General features: G+C 49.0%; 2 protein-coding genes and 2 pseudogenes across 2 annotated transcripts; all 4 read right to left on the bottom strand.

Moving 5' to 3' along the window:
* Positions 1 to 961: 961 nt before the first annotated feature.
* SAPIO_CDS6873 (uncharacterized protein) lies at positions 962 to 2,154 on the bottom strand (the record flags this gene model as incomplete). Its single annotated transcript, XM_016788861.1, has 3 exons — positions 962 to 1,473; positions 1,543 to 1,781; positions 1,892 to 2,154. The coding sequence occupies 3 exons, from the start codon at positions 2,152 to 2,154 to the stop codon at positions 962 to 964; spliced, it is 1,014 nt and encodes a 337-aa protein (XP_016641498.1).
* A 1,297-nt stretch (positions 2,155 to 3,451) lies between these two features.
* On the bottom strand, positions 3,452 to 4,438 carry SAPIO_CDS6872 (annotated as a pseudogene; the record flags this gene model as incomplete).
* A 2,259-nt stretch (positions 4,439 to 6,697) lies between these two features.
* Positions 6,698 to 7,351, bottom strand: SAPIO_CDS6871 (annotated as a pseudogene; the record flags this gene model as incomplete).
* A 1,416-nt stretch (positions 7,352 to 8,767) lies between these two features.
* On the bottom strand, positions 8,768 to 11,385 carry SAPIO_CDS6870 (Uncharacterized protein; the record flags this gene model as incomplete). The annotated part of the gene is made up of 3 exons (XM_016788860.1): positions 8,768 to 11,045; positions 11,187 to 11,262; positions 11,328 to 11,385. 3 exons carry the CDS (start codon positions 11,383 to 11,385, stop codon positions 8,768 to 8,770), a joined length of 2,412 nt encoding a protein of 803 aa, XP_016641497.1.
* Between the last annotated feature and the right edge of the window lie 3,836 nt (positions 11,386 to 15,221).

Here is a 15,221-nt window from a genome sequence, read left to right as displayed (position 1 = left end):
GCATCCGATCCAAGCGCTTGTAGGGTAAGGGATATTCCGAGGTTCCTGACTGACGATCGTAGCCTATCGAAGTTCGAGGTGTCGAGGAATAGAGAATGATATCTCCGTTCATTCCTTAATGTCACCAGCCAGAATGGCATTTACACTTCTTTCCCACCCATCTTGCCTTCGGAAGCGTCCAATAGGTGTTCTCAGTGCCAATTTAGTGGATCACTTATATTTGCGGATGCCTATAAAGTGGATGTAGGTATCTAGATACGCTATAAAGTCTTTACAACCTTGACAAAAGTCTCCTCGCCCTCTTGATGACATTACTCTCGATTATGAGCCAATGATTATGTACATAATAACAAAAGTGTAGTGCCCCACGGCCGAGAAGCTCTACTTTTTATGGTTAACCGGGCCGTCTTTAGTTGGTTCTGGGAACTGGTCTCCATGCGATACATTTCGAGCCGGACCAGGTTCGGCTATGGGAGCTAGGGAGTCGAGCCGTGGGGTTGACTGACTCAAGGACCATTCAGAAACATTCAGTGCGGAAGTGTAATGGAAATTTATCGGTGTGTATCAACAGGGATAGAAGGAATGGCAGTGCATGGCGGTTGACGAAAATAAAAACCTCAAAAAGGACGTCGAGAGTTTGAATGCCCCAGTTACCCGAGCTGAATATGATCTGGAGGAGTATAGACGTCAGAAAGGTGACCGCCATGCTGAACGAGTTTTAGCAGTACAGAGTAGTACTAAAAGACAAGATGGAGGACGAAATGTATGTTTCTACGAAGGTACAGACCGTGTATTCGTCTCGGTTGAGAGGGGAGACCTGTTCATGCTCGTCTTTTTCCCCGAGCACATACTACTAAAGAGAACCGAATCACCCCAACTTGGCTAACGGTCAATAGTTGAACAAAAAACCTTAATGCTTATTCATCGCAGGCCTCAATATTATCCATCCGTGACAGTTTGTTCAAGGTTGCCATAAGCTGTCTTCATCTATCGGGACTGGATCCAACACCAAAACCCTTGGGTCAATAGCCACATCCAAAGCCGGTGGTGCTCCGCCCACTCCACCCACTCCGGTCATGGTCGAGGTAAAGTCCTCAATCCATCCCAGGTTCAGGGCTGGTCGCTGACCGGAAACTGGTCCGGTGGGAGGATAAACTTCTCTCATAAAATCTCCGTCAGCGTCATATGAGTGGTATGCCGAGTCGAATCGACCGACGCCTGGCGAATATTTCGTGCCATCATCGGGTCGGGGGTTCAGCTCCTCTGCGGCAGTTCTGTATCCAGGAGGAACTAGCCACCCCTCGGCGGAGTCTGGGATCTCGTCCCTGGAATTATCTGGCAGTTCCAGCCGAGGTGCTTCCGCGGCATTGTGCCTCCTCGGGAAGGTGACCTCAAAGACCACACCGCGTCCAATAAGGTGACCAAGGAAAAGACGTAAGTCGCTCCATCCGGGGCCAGGGAAAGCCAAGTGATCTGGTAATTATGTAGGGGTGATCGTCAGAAGATTTGAAATTTTGTGTAGCATTGAGATATTAAACTCACCTTTCTCGGGAAGTGGATCGGGTTTCGAGCTAACAAGGTCCAAGGCTACACAAATGTCCCACCAGGCGTGCCGGTTGTAGTCCTCTGGGCATTTTACCCCGATTCTTTTGGGTGGTGCCTCATCCCACTTACGATAAACATCCTTGTCCAGTAGTCTGAGAAGATCGGATTTGGCGGCACCCCTTTTTTTAGGCGTGTCTTCGAGTTCAGCAGGCTTATGACACCGCTTGATGTGCTCGCTATACCCATTTCATATGTCAGAAAACGCACAGTCCCAGCACTAGGTACTTATTCAAGGGGAGAGAAATATATCGGTTCCGATCCAGGGAGAAGGAACAGAGGCCCTTACTTCAGCGATCCAACGGCCTTGAACCCGTAGCCTTGACAGGAGCTATTCGTGATGGACCTGTAGAGTTCTGGGCGCCATTTGTGTACCGGGCAGGCGAGGTTATCCATTTTCTCTTCGGGATACCCGTACTGTCGTTTAAACTCCGAGTAATACTGCTCAAGAGGTCTAATGGCCTCGTGTCCCCGAAAGGCGTCTTCGAATGGGTTATCTTTGCCGAGATCTCCGTCTGCTTCATTGGTCTGACCGACTCTGGACTGTGCCATTGTTTCCCCGATTTAGCCGTCAGTCGTGCAGATAGCGAGGGAGGTCTTCTTCGAGCACTCTTTTCCACGATCTAGCTTATCCGGCTCCAGACGTTGTCCCACTTTTTTATATATTTTTCAACTTCGGATTTTCGCAGTTCGGTTATCTGGTCGACGTTTTTCTCTCTGCCCAAGACAGCAAATGTTGTCTTGTCGTCCAGGAAAGACGCCAAGAGAGGCCGAGTCTCAGATGCAGTTTGAGGCGTGAGCGGCTCTCTCGAGCAAGCGGACTCTCCCAAGGATGAATGCGAACGCCTGCACAGAGGTAACTTATGTTAGTTTTCGATTTAAACTGGCCCGAAATACTTGCCTTTGCATGAAAGTGTCGATATCGGGTGCTGTGGACCGTGAACGACAAGGAAATGGGGGCGAACGAAACCCTGAAGGATGATAAATATTGCAGTGTAATTCCCAGCAATATCCAAGTAAGTCTTTTCATTCAATCGAACCTGAGCGAGGGGGTCTTACATACCAGTTTCGCGGTTCATCGCAACTGCGATGAACCTCGAACCCCGCCCCACACCTCCTTTCTCCCTTCCTGACCGCGTCTCGCACCAAACAGGATGAAGAACTGCCAATGCCATAATCGCAAAGTCAATATTTCCACTGGATTCATATGGGTATCAATATTAGAAGTCTCCCGAGCTGAAAATGTAAATATATACGAAAATGTGGGGCAATTACCTCCGCTGAGGTTCGTGTATGGCAATAACACGAGCTGGTAAACGCATCTTCTCGCCACCATTACATTCCGCCTAGCTCGAGTATGGAAATAGCACAGGTCCCCTCTAGGGGTCCTTAATGTACACGGGTAGGTTTTAATTAAGTATTCGGCCGCCAGGCGAAGAGAATGATTGTGTTGAATGAGTATGGTAATGAAGATGGGATATCTACTATCACATTTAAATTCACCGTAGCCAGTTGACTTTAAACTTTTAACATCCGGATATGCCCGGTACTCTAAGACCGAATAATCTCAACTCTACAAACCATTCAAACTTTTTACAGTCAGCCCGAGTTACTCATTGTGGTCATGGTAGATTCTCTTACAGGCAACAGTTGATATGACCAATTATAGGTACTAGTTAGTATAAGTGGTTAGGTCGAGCTGGTGTTGGCAGCTCCGCTTTCTTGAACATTGCGCTTAAACTCAGAGTCGGCCTTGGCGGCTTGATTCTCCTCGACCTATTTTGCGCTCACCATTACCACGGCAAGACGTCAGCCGCAACGCGCTTAGAACAGGCGCACAAGTTTCCTATTAAGTTCTGCCCTTTGTTCTATACCACGTGTAGATAAGGTCCCGGTTACCCCACATCATATGGACATTCCAGCAGAATCCCCATTGATCAGACTCGTCCAGAAAATCCCACCTGATATCCTTTGTGGGCATGTGTTTCGCTGCGATGGCCTCACAATACCGGAGGAGCGAACTCTTGGCAAGTTCCACATTCCTTGTCCAGCTCCCAGAGGGCCCAACCCGTGCTCTCTCCCGCTCCGCAATGTCGTCCATTGTTTCGAAGTCAACCGAAAACATCACCAAGCCGCTCTGCATCCGATTCAAGTACTCCGCCGAAAGCTCGAGAAACTTTCCCCAGTCCCCCGGCAAGATTTGAACGGATAAAGCGATGTGACGCAGGCTCACGAACGGTTGGGCCACCTGGGCTATCATGGGTGTATCATATGCATTCGGCAGTAAAATCCAGCACCCAACGTTCAACTTGGTAATAAGCTCTAGGGATCGCCTCGTCAGGGCCCACGAGTTGGTAACGGGGTAGGTACCCGTACACCGAGATATTTTGAAGTGGTTTTCCCCGTACAGCACCCGCGATCCCTCTCCGTTGATCTGATGGCAGCATTCAAGAATAGCAGGATGGATGCCATGGCGTCTATATGGGTATATGCGACGGGACGGCACGCAGAACTCTAATAAGATAAGCCGGCTTGTAGAGAGGCAAATCTCGTATTGTATTCTGCCGTAGTAGAGGAGCTCTTGGTAGATCAAGTGCCTGATCTCGTATGGTAGTCGGAAGAACGAACATAGACTCCTATCATCCGTTGAGAAGAATGGCGTATGCGTCGTCCGCCTAATCCTGTTGGGCACCGGCGTCCTCGGATACGGTTTTGGCGTCGGCACAACGAATCCGAGGCGCGTCGGCGAGAGGAAGAGGGTCGTTTGCCGTCGGGGATCCTTCTCCCGGGGCTTTAAGAAACACAGCTTGTGATGCCTTGGTTTGGGGTCGAACATTTCGCTTTTTGCGGTTGTCGGTGAACATTTACGAGTAAAGAAAGGCCCACTCTCTTCTTGCGTCGAAGCAAGCCCCTTACCCCATCCTCCGTGGCCGTCACGTGTGGAAGGAGGCGCAGATCCTTGTCTTGATGCGGAACGCAGAAGCACAACAAGCCTCTCGGCTCTGAGCATTATTCGTTAATTAAATGGTAAGTCCAGTGGACGGGTTGATATTTAATACGCCGTAAAAATGGGGTCCGAAAATGGAGACATTCTTGAACCGTTGCAGAGCCCGCGACATCATGACAACGGAATAAAAAGAGGCCGTTCTGGCCTATTGACCCAAAGGGACCTATTAGTTCTGACATTCTCACGCAGATATGGTAATACACTGCAAACAATTTATTCTTCCTCGGAATACGACTAGAAAGAAATATTTAGAAAATATCCCGCTTTTAACTACGAACTAGAAAGCAGATTTCGAGAGGAAATCTAAAGCGATCAGAAGACATAAGAAAACTTGGGGTCTGAGAGATGGACAAGGTCAACATGCCCATCCGCCGTTGGGCCCTAAAGATCGCCTCGGGGACGCAGCACCTTGAGTCCCGAGAATATTCGAGTTAAAAGTGTCTTCTAGACTTGAATGAGCCCAGTGAGGAACAGAACTTGGTGTTCAAAATGTAGTATGAAAACGCTATCTGAATCCCAGGGAGTCCTACGTTCAGTAAACGACGCAGGGCAGCATAATTCCGCGATATTTTATACCTCCTGATCCCCGTTATCACATCCATTCGTGATCCGTCAGTCCAGGCCCATCAAGTACTTAGCAAACCGCCCATCCGTCATTCTCGTCGGGATCATAGAAGCAACCGCCAGGACAGCTGGAAACACCACCACATACACCCCCAAAACAGAGGACATAATTGCCCGCCGCATCACAATATTTGCCGCCCCAGCATGTCCCACACTGCAACCCTTAGTGATAGAATACTAAGCGAATAACTGACGGACTTACGATTGCTGAAGCCGAAACCGAGACGCTTGACAGCCCTACCATCAAGATAAGGGGGAGAGATGTAGTCTTCATAGCTGAAACTCTAAATGAAGTCTCTTTGGTACAGTGGTCGTTGGACGGATAGTGATCGGAAGGTTCTGCGAGATGCCTGAGAGTCTGGCCAGGTGAGGAAGCCATTGTCTCCGCAAGAATCTGGCAGCTTTATATGCTTTTCATGCTCTCTTCTGACCGCGTTAGCTTCAAATAATAAGATCATGCGAAATCGAAGTCGGTTAGATCCGACCCGTCTCGTCCTGAGAATAACTTTCAACTGCTTGCACTACCTTGTGCGCAGGCAATGAGGAGAGTGCCCGCGATCCTAAAGGATTTAGCCGTACGTGTATAAGTGGTCCCGGAACTTTTGTGGATCTTCAAGTCGGGTTAATATCCCGGCTGGATGTCAGTGAAGGACTATCGATTCTCAAAACGTGCCGAACGCCCGCTTTAAGGCGGCTTCGATATGCATACATAGGTTCGGGTACTGCTCGGTCCCGAGGAATAAGAATAAATGCTCCCTCGAGTCGTATCCGACCCGTCATGGAAAAGAAAACGAAGTATTTTGTGACCTGTACTCGCGAAAAATTAACTTTCTCGCCGGCTCGGTCATCTGAAGTACGAAGCATGAAGCATCAGGATTGACTCGGTTCTGGCTGAGCTATCTGGTAGCATAAGATGCTCAGTAACGCGTGAACCTACCTACTGCCGAAGGTTTGCTCCACCCAATAGCTTGATATTGGTCATATTGGCCATGCGTGGAGCTCGCTGGCAACAAATGATTGATGTTCGATAGGCTGATACTAGCTGTGGTCCTATATTCCTATGGGCCGCCCTGCTTATGTCCTCTAGAACTGGTAAATATGTATATTAGGGGAAGATGGACTTAATGCGCGGGCATAGGATTAAGTTAAATGCGACCCGAACACCACCACACAAATCCATCCGCCAATATGACGCTACAGCTGCTTAGATCCCTATCTAGGGAAGCCGCATTTAACTACAAGTACATGGACCCAGCAACGACTCCAGACTGTCTTCTGCTAGTCGGGAACTCTTAGACTCTGTTATTTTATGAGACGAACGTTTTAAAGATTCCCGTGGTCCCGATTTAAATGCTGTGAGAAGGTAGAAGTAATAGGTCAGGCCTAGCATTCGTATTGTGATCTGTGATAGTATTGATAATCTGCTGTTCTCTCCCCTTATTAACTTTTACTATTTACGGTCTCTCACTGCAGCTTTGGAATCGCCTCTATCACTTTCTGGTCTACAAATTGACCAAGCAAGAGAGCAGGATGCTTCGGTCCGGCCAATCCCTTAGCAGCCGCCGCCCTCGCCCACGAAATTCCGTTGTTGAAGTTCTCCTCTCTCTCTGGAGCCATCCACGGCTGGTCCAACTGCTCCCTATCAACCGTTCCAAGCATGATGTCGACAAAGTCGGACCAACCGTCGGGCATCACAGCCGGGTCTCCCACACAGTTAACCAGCGCCGCGACAGTGAAATGATAGGAGACCATTGTTCCACACCTCCCACAGAATGCGCGCGAGGATATCTCACTCGAGCAATTGATGGTATGGAAGAAGCGAAGCCATGTATCCCGAGATCCGGGCAGGTTTGGTCGAAGCACGTCCAAGGCCGGCAAGTAAGGCGGCCTCTCAGCATCGCTCTCTTCCGCACTTGAGCCCGGCTGCAGGGGCTTCATAAGTCGACCTGTGATGGCACGGGTCTCGTCCTCATTGGGATCCCTGGGCAGAGCGGACACTGTCACCATATGGGCAGCACACATGATGACCTGCGATGGGACTGTGCCTACAGCCAAGCGGCAATCGTTGCAATGGCAGGTCGAGATGGAGGGAATGCGGGCGGTCTTCGGATCCGACATGTCAGGATTGTGGCCAAGTGTGGGGTGGGGGGGGCGATTTGCTTTTGCGGGGACGTCAACCCGATACCGAATTGCTCCGCAGCTGCAGCCTCCTCTGAGGGTAACGGGGTCATCTGGAAGAGGCATTCTCTCTTGAGCTCAGTACGTTGCGTATTGATTGACCGGTGATCGATAATGGTCCCTGTTCGATCTGTAGGGTGAGCCTCTTCATAATTAAGGGAGAATTTCCACTGTCCTGCCCGGAGGGACGAACGCCTTTTCATCTAGGAAACCTAAATAGTGACCCACTCCTAGTATACAAAGGGAAGTAAATCAGGAAGGAAAATCTAGAAGGTTATTCCAAGTAGTCGTCAATATTATATCAATATTATATCTATTTAATATTTACTACTCTCAAGAAAATTTTTTTTTCGTTAAAACAGACTTCGAAAGTCCATTATCGTAGATACGTAATTAGCACGTTATATTTAGCTGTCCACTATCAATTAACAGAACTAGAGTTTTACTATTAAACTTTCAGCTCTTCCCCGAGCTCCAACACGACCAGGTAGACAACGAACGAAGCCTCGTTTTCTGGATGTTAAGGAAGCACTACCGGGGTTCAAGAGATTGAACGTAGAAACCTTATGCAAACTCGCTATTCATCATGGACCGGTTACTACTCAGCTACTTAAGTAAGGGATACATTTGATCACTAGAAGAACGCGCTGGGGCGAATATCTAGCTTCCAAGAATCACTTACCCGGTTAGAATGTGTAGGACGAATGGACTCCTGCGCAACTGCGGGTAGTAGGCAGCAGGCGTTGCTTTATAGCGAACCCCAGCGCTATCCGATTCCCTTCAGCTTCCACTTCTGTGTAGAGATCAAGCACGTTGTCAACCTTTCCGGCATAGACTGCGTCTTTCACTCAGCCACCGCCACCGGGAGAACTTAATGCCATTAATGCCATATCTGGTGAAAAGAATACGGGCCGTTATGCGAGGTAGAAATACCAAAGATCACTTTGGCACCGCGTTGTGAGTTGATACAATGTTTAGTAGTTTATTAAGTGTATGTGCTACGAAGAAGAGGTCCAATGAACTCTAGATACTATACAGACTTCCATGATCGAGCAATTATATATTCAGCTCCTTCAGCACCGTCCACTGGATCGTAATAGGGCCTAGCAGTCCGTGCTCCTGCGGCTCCTCAGAATCATACAATGGCTGGTGCTTCTGCCCCACTTCGTTCTAGGTTATGACTTGGTCGCTAGTACGAAGTATTACCTAGTATAATAAAAAAGCTACTGGGATCTGTAGTGGTTATTAACCTATCAACTGGTTCCTAGAAAAGGTGCAACGAAAAGCGCCTCGGGCATTTGGTATGGCTCGTCGCGTTCGATTACAACTCTTTCTGTTTCTGCTCTGCGGCCTATATTAATGAGGTGAACTGGGCTTGGAGCTGTCGATGTCGTTACCCTTTGAGCAGGATGCGTCGCCGGTTAAAAATGGATGGCTTTCCGGTCCCAACGGAACGTCCGTCGTGCCGGTGCTGCCAAGCTTGACTACGCGGGACCCATTTCTCTCCCTCCACTCCATACTTGCCATAGTGAGCGAACTTTCCTGAGGGAACAGGTATGTGGTGTAGATCCTGCCAGGCGATAGCTGCTGGATGCGGTAGCGGAGGCGCGCGACGCTGGTTTTCCCGGACCAACTTAAAACAACAGTGATAAATCCCACAACGGCCATGAAGAGCAGGAGTATAAATGCCGGGATTCCGTAGAAGAGGTTGTAGGTGATGCGATGCTCAAAGGGGCTGATGTATACCGGGACAACTTCGTCTTTTTGACCGCTGTTTAGACGGCCTAGCGCGCCCTTTGTCCCGACGACAGCCGAAGCCGCGAGATCTGTCCATAGCAGCCTGATAACTTTGGAGGCTTCCGTAGCATTGGAAGAAAGCGCCTGCCATCGGGCGAAGATGGACATACTAGCCGAGCCTCGAAGATCGTACGGCCAGTCCTTGTCAAGCTTAAATACTTGATTCATGACCCTAGACGCAAAGTCGCTGCCCGGTAGGTTGTTGGCGAAGTTGAGGCTAAGAGGTAAACCTAGAGCGGCTGCACCAACTGAAACACCGGGAATGTAGAAAGAAGGTTGCCGAACGGAGGACACGTTTTCGCGAGCTTCGTACTCCGGCGATATCAGACCCCAGATAGGATTAACACCGTTAAACTCCAAACCCGACTCCTCGAAGCCCCACAGAGGATAATCGTCTTCGCTGGCGTACACTTTTGGCTCAATCGTTGCGACCGTCAAACCCCCAAGGCCCTGCACATTGCTAGATGCATTAAAAGCAAAACTGACTGTTTTAATGGTGGCTCGAACTGTCGCTGCGCAGGCGTGAAGGGAGGAGGACCATTTACTCCCATTGTCAAATAATGATGGCGGGCCCCCATCAACTCGGACCGGAGCACCTTGAAGGAGACCGCACCCGACGTAGACATTCGAGATGTTGGCTAGGGCACTATCACCAGGCCCCGCACAGACAGAGTTGATATCGCCTAGAGCGCCATTCGTGATATTATAGGGGTTTGGATAACGCTCTAGTCCACGGATTGGGTCCAAATAACGGCCAAAACGATACGACAAACTTAACGCGATGTAATCCGCACGGTTGGTAACGTTCAGAGGAAACGTTTTACCAATTTCAGAATCAAGGTATGAGAAAGCAGCTCTACCGGTACGATTATCGCTCGGGTTCGTGATGTTGTAGAGCATCATCGTATAAGCATTGTTGAGAAACGCGGCCTCGTATGCGCGTGCTTGAAGCTTCGCATCGGACTGTGCACCGGCGAGGTCGAAAGCAGTGTATGCGGTGTTGATGCCGGCAAAGCCCCCTCTATCGGTGATAACGAGGTTCTGGATCTGTTCATAATCTGAAAAGTCTGTCGAAATCTCGAAGTCCAAGGTGATATTCGTGTTGACACAGCTAACTTCGGGTTCAACAAAAAGCAAATCTTCTTTCCAGGCTCCCCCACGAGCTAAGCCAGTCGGTAGTGTGTGGTTTCTGAAACCAATACCGCCCACTTTAGCGTCAACAACCAGGCCCTCCAGAACTTTGTACTCGTCCTGAAGTATGAAAGAGTCGAGCTGACGGTACAGCCCAACAGCATGTTCGGTACCATTGTCATAATACTCGGACTTGGCGGTGGACAACTGCCGCCATTCGATATCAAAAAAGTTCGAGACTGTCGTAGCCTGTCCAGCTGTACCGCTTGAGAAAATCTCTCGGAGTATATCAGGAATACCGGAGGTGAGTCCATATGGGAACTCCCAGCGAACCGAACTGGTATTACGTACAGTCTGTTCCACAACGTCACCTGTATAGGGGCAGGCAACGGGGCCGTCAGCAGGCGGACCTCCTCCAGAGCATTGTCGGTTGAAGTCGGCTATGCCACGAGGAGAGGTTCCAGCTGAGTAAGGACTTGCGTCTCTCACGTATTCGAATGTGCCAGTTCGTCCAGCTACGGAGACGAGCTCGTCATCCAAACCAAGAGGAGTGACAATGCCAGTAATGGCGGCCAGGAGTGCCGCTGCGGGGAGACAGGAAGCCAGAACTTGTATCAATCGGCGGACGCGGTGGGAGGGATTCGAAGTATCCGAGCGCAGAAGTGACGGCCATAGTGAAGATTGGATCGCCTGGTTAGCCAAAGACCTGGCATTTCATCGTTAGCGGGTTGTAGTGACTCGCTGGGAGCTCTAATGGGGGGAAGAGTTCGCGGATGGCCACGTATAATCCAAGACTAGCCGATTAGAACGCAGTGGACGGGATATAAAGAAACGTATGATAGCCTACCAGGTGGTTGCCGTCTCAGTGTCGCGTAATAAGCCCGCCAGAAGATATGTTAGAACAATCGGGCATACAAACTGGCCTAAAGGGAGATGATTAGACGTGCCTTGAGGACTGTGTAAGGGAAGGTATGAAGAAGCAACCTACTAAAAACAACGGCCGCGGCAATAATACCGGACACCTGTCCAACTGACAGTTCAACCATTTTATGCTTTGCTCTTGCCACTCTTCGCTCAGCAGCGCTTACCTTTTTTTCTTTTTCCTTTTGCTGTTTTTTACTTCTAAGAACAAGACAATGAGCTATTCCCACGCGTTTTGTTCGCTAGTGGCACCTCTAACTAATTATTCAAAGACGGACAGCTAGGATTTGTCAGCGTACCTCGGTCCTAGACAAACGCAGATCCAAGAGATCGGCACCAGGTTGTCATTTGTCCGGCTTCAATTGGTTAGTATCAGTGCCAAGGAATTAGGTCATTGTAAGCCGGGGAATTATTGTACCATTCGAACGCCCGGTACGGATATGAAGGGGCATGGGTTCAAATCAGAGCAAAGCGCCAGTCCTCGCAGCTGGGACAGCAAACCACACAAATATGCTGATGCATACTCGTGCGGCCCTAGAAATTGCGGACACAGTTGGCACCGAAGACGGGTACCACTCAGTGTCCAGTTCCTCAGCTCCACATATGACGATGAGACCAGGGGGGTCGATGTCGATGGCAACCCATTTCGGCCATTTCCATATAACCATAATTTTCCCCTTTTTGGGTTCCAAAGCACCTTCAGCTGCGCGGCACGCTACACAGGATCCCTTCTCTATCATGGTTTTTCGTCTTTTTGCATGCAGTAATTGAACTGTCTCTCTTGCATCGTTAAGATCCGGGTTAGTTCGCTACGAAACACCTTGTTTTCCCCACAGTGAAAGGAGATATAGAACGAGCGACTTTTGCACGGAATTGCGCGTGTACATCCTTGGGCCTTAACCTAGCCTCCACACTCCAGCCGATGTGCCAAGACCAAGGCGCAGCTGGGGCTGTGCAGCAGACTCGCACTGGAAGCCTTTTTTGGGAATCGTGCAGGGTATATGTCCTTGATCTTTTTATAGAGATATCGATACTTGAATATCTAGATACGGATGCTACAATTAAACGGAGACCCGCCATACTAATAAACACCGAGGTTAACTAGCTTCTGCAAGGGGGAAACTGAGGGGAATGTGAAGATTGGAAGCCAGAAAGGAATAAAAGGGGAAAACGACAAATCTACTAATCAGAGATTCCCTCACCGTCACCACCCCCGATGCTTTGATAGGAATGGTCATATGTACTGTCTTCCACCTGCATTTAAAGCCTTCGATACGCGGCTACTGGCGCATTCAGGAGGGAACAGAGAGCTTGAGGCATCCTGATCTTGGCCGGTATCTCGCTCACACGGAGCGCCTGAAAAGTGCATATAGTATGTAAATTCTCCAACTCTTTGCAGCTAGCTACGAGGGCAACGTAGATATATGTGTATATATATATATATATATATATTCGTGACGCTGGTAGAACAGGAAGTAGACTAGAAATTAACACCACACAGAAACTTAAACAACAGCCCTCGCTCGCATTAAACGCAGCACTTTGCTTTCCCTGGTCGGTGTTTACCTTCCGCAACTCCGAGTTCCATAGATGGTGACCTCATGAATATGACGAATTAACTAATAAAATTAGTGCTCGGTGTACTCTTCCGACCTCGTGACATCGATAAAAGAAAAATTATTAAAGATATCAGTCCTGCTTGCTTCCTCATCAATAATATAGCGGCGATTCTCAATGTTAAATAGTTTCGGAAACTAGGCTATCTTATATATATATATATATTCTAATAAATATGACAGTCCTATGTAAACACTACTTTTAAGCTACGTACAAAGTATGCTATAAGGGACCTAAGCAGTCCTGTCCCCTTCATATTCAGGTATACATCCCTAGTAGCTTTAATAACGTTGCAAGTGTCCATTTTATCTTCTAAGATTAAATCCCAGTCAAAGACTTGCAGTTTGGCAATCCAGGTGTCTGGTTCTACGGTGTACCAGTACCGCTTTCAGTTTACACAAATCGTGGCGTACATAGACTAGAGCAGATCTGAACTCGGCCTCCCCCAAATCGGGTTGTCTTTTGGTCGTGAGATGCAGTAGTGCTTGAGAATCCATATGTACTGGGGTCGGGTTACAGAGGCCCCTAATTTACTCAGTGACAATTGGAAGCACATGGAACCACAAGATATCAGGACGAATTCTCCACGGCGACCCTTGAAGATGTTCGAAATATCCACAACTAGCACTTTACTCCGGATAGACGCCGCCGGTCGGTTGGGACATCCCCAGTGCGCAACCAGTTGACGGAAAATCCTCCGAGTGAGGTGGAAGGAGTGGGCTAAAGTTTGAATCATACATGTATTTGCAGATATTGATGCTACTACCTAGCGTAGTGGTGTGAACCTACAGAGTGGTGACTTCGAGGAGTAGGAGTCTTATAATCGTGATTCTATATCTAATATGAGAGAGGGTTTAGACGGTGGGTGGAGAAGAGTTTATATGCAGAATATACCTGACAAACGAGCATAAGCCTGCAGTTAGGCTCTGGGGCTTAGCCTCGAATTACCTCTTAGTATACCCCCTATTCCCACTCTCTCACTCTCTCTCCGATTCGCCACCACCAGGCTTGGTCTTCAGTATGTTTCCCGAACCCGCACCAATTTGGGGAAATCAAACGGACGACGCGAGATCGAACCGAGGAGGGCGTAAGATGCGACCCCGAAGTAGAAAGTCACGCGTGCGGTGCTCGCGGCCCAAAGAGCGTTGTGGTAACGACACCGCCTGTTCTCGGTGTTCCTTCCTGTCTTTGCCCTGTGCTTAGCGGCTCAGCTCCAGCGCGCAGTCGTTGGCTCTTCCCCACTACTGCTAATTACAGGACTTTCACTGTTGTCCCGTTTGTCTGAATCACCTCGTGTAGCATCCAGCACCAGAGAAGCATGGAAGAGGGTTTTGATGACATTGATGGCATCTCCGAGAAAAACGTAGAGGTTAGCTAGTGGATGTGGCAGGCCGCCAGAACTCTGCGAAGAGTCGGCCCGGAGAATCGCTTCTGGGCAGAGTAGGATCGCCATCATCGTTGGTGGCGAAGCCCTAGCATCGTGTACGTATCCCGGAATGAGACATTTCAACGTTGTTCTAATTAGCCCTGAACTATAGTCTCTGTATGCCACAAGGCTTGACAAAATTTTCGGCAAGGGTCAGTCCTGTTGCGAACAAGTTAAACCAATTTTCGACGTCCAGGAGTGTCCTTGTTACTGGTCAAGCCCTACCCTCAAGAAATCTAGTAACACCATCAAAGTGTCTAGCCTCACAGTAGATGAACTAGACGCCCGGTTTCTAATCGCAGGATTACCGAGTCAGCCGTGATTCTGGCACGTCAACCTTTCTTTCAAGTGCTACTGTCCCGTTATACCCAAGATGGCCCGCGCGACATGTTCGTCAGTCTCCAACTAACCCGGCGAAACCTATCATGCTTTTTGGTGATTTGGCCTCTTCTGGCGGCCCCGCAAAAAAGATGCTCTATGCATGTGTGTTTTTTTAGTGACCGTTGGCTAGTTCCGCCAGCCTCTCACATAGTTCTACAGGTCTTGGTAGAAATGTCGCGCCAGCTGAGAAATGGAACATACGGCGATCGGCTCGCCGTCGCCATCAGAGAAATGTTCACGCATCAGCACGCGATGTACCTATCCTCTAAGCAGAGAAAGCGCGGCACGCCACATCGGTCGAGAGACCACCTGGCATCGGGTATACCGGTATTGAGACCGACAGCCGACTGCATCAGAAAGGTAAAGAGGGTGGTCGGCCAATAGTTAGGAATTGAACTTTGTCGAGAAGTGCCGCACAGCTCCCAATAGGTTCTGAACGTCGGATTCCCGTTGATCAACAGGAAAGAAATAAGATTGACAAGAAACAACACTTCAACGAATGGAAGAAACGATATAAGATAGGCGCTTACAAGAACA

The sequence above is a fragment of the Scedosporium apiospermum genome (genome assembly GCF_000732125.1).
Source record: "Scedosporium apiospermum strain IHEM 14462 chromosome Unknown SEQ_SAPIO_0108, whole genome shotgun sequence".
Lineage (NCBI taxonomy): Eukaryota > Fungi > Ascomycota > Sordariomycetes > Microascales > Microascaceae > Scedosporium > Scedosporium apiospermum.
Note: the sequence above shows the minus strand (reverse complement) of the source record. Positions and strands in the feature narration are given on the sequence as shown.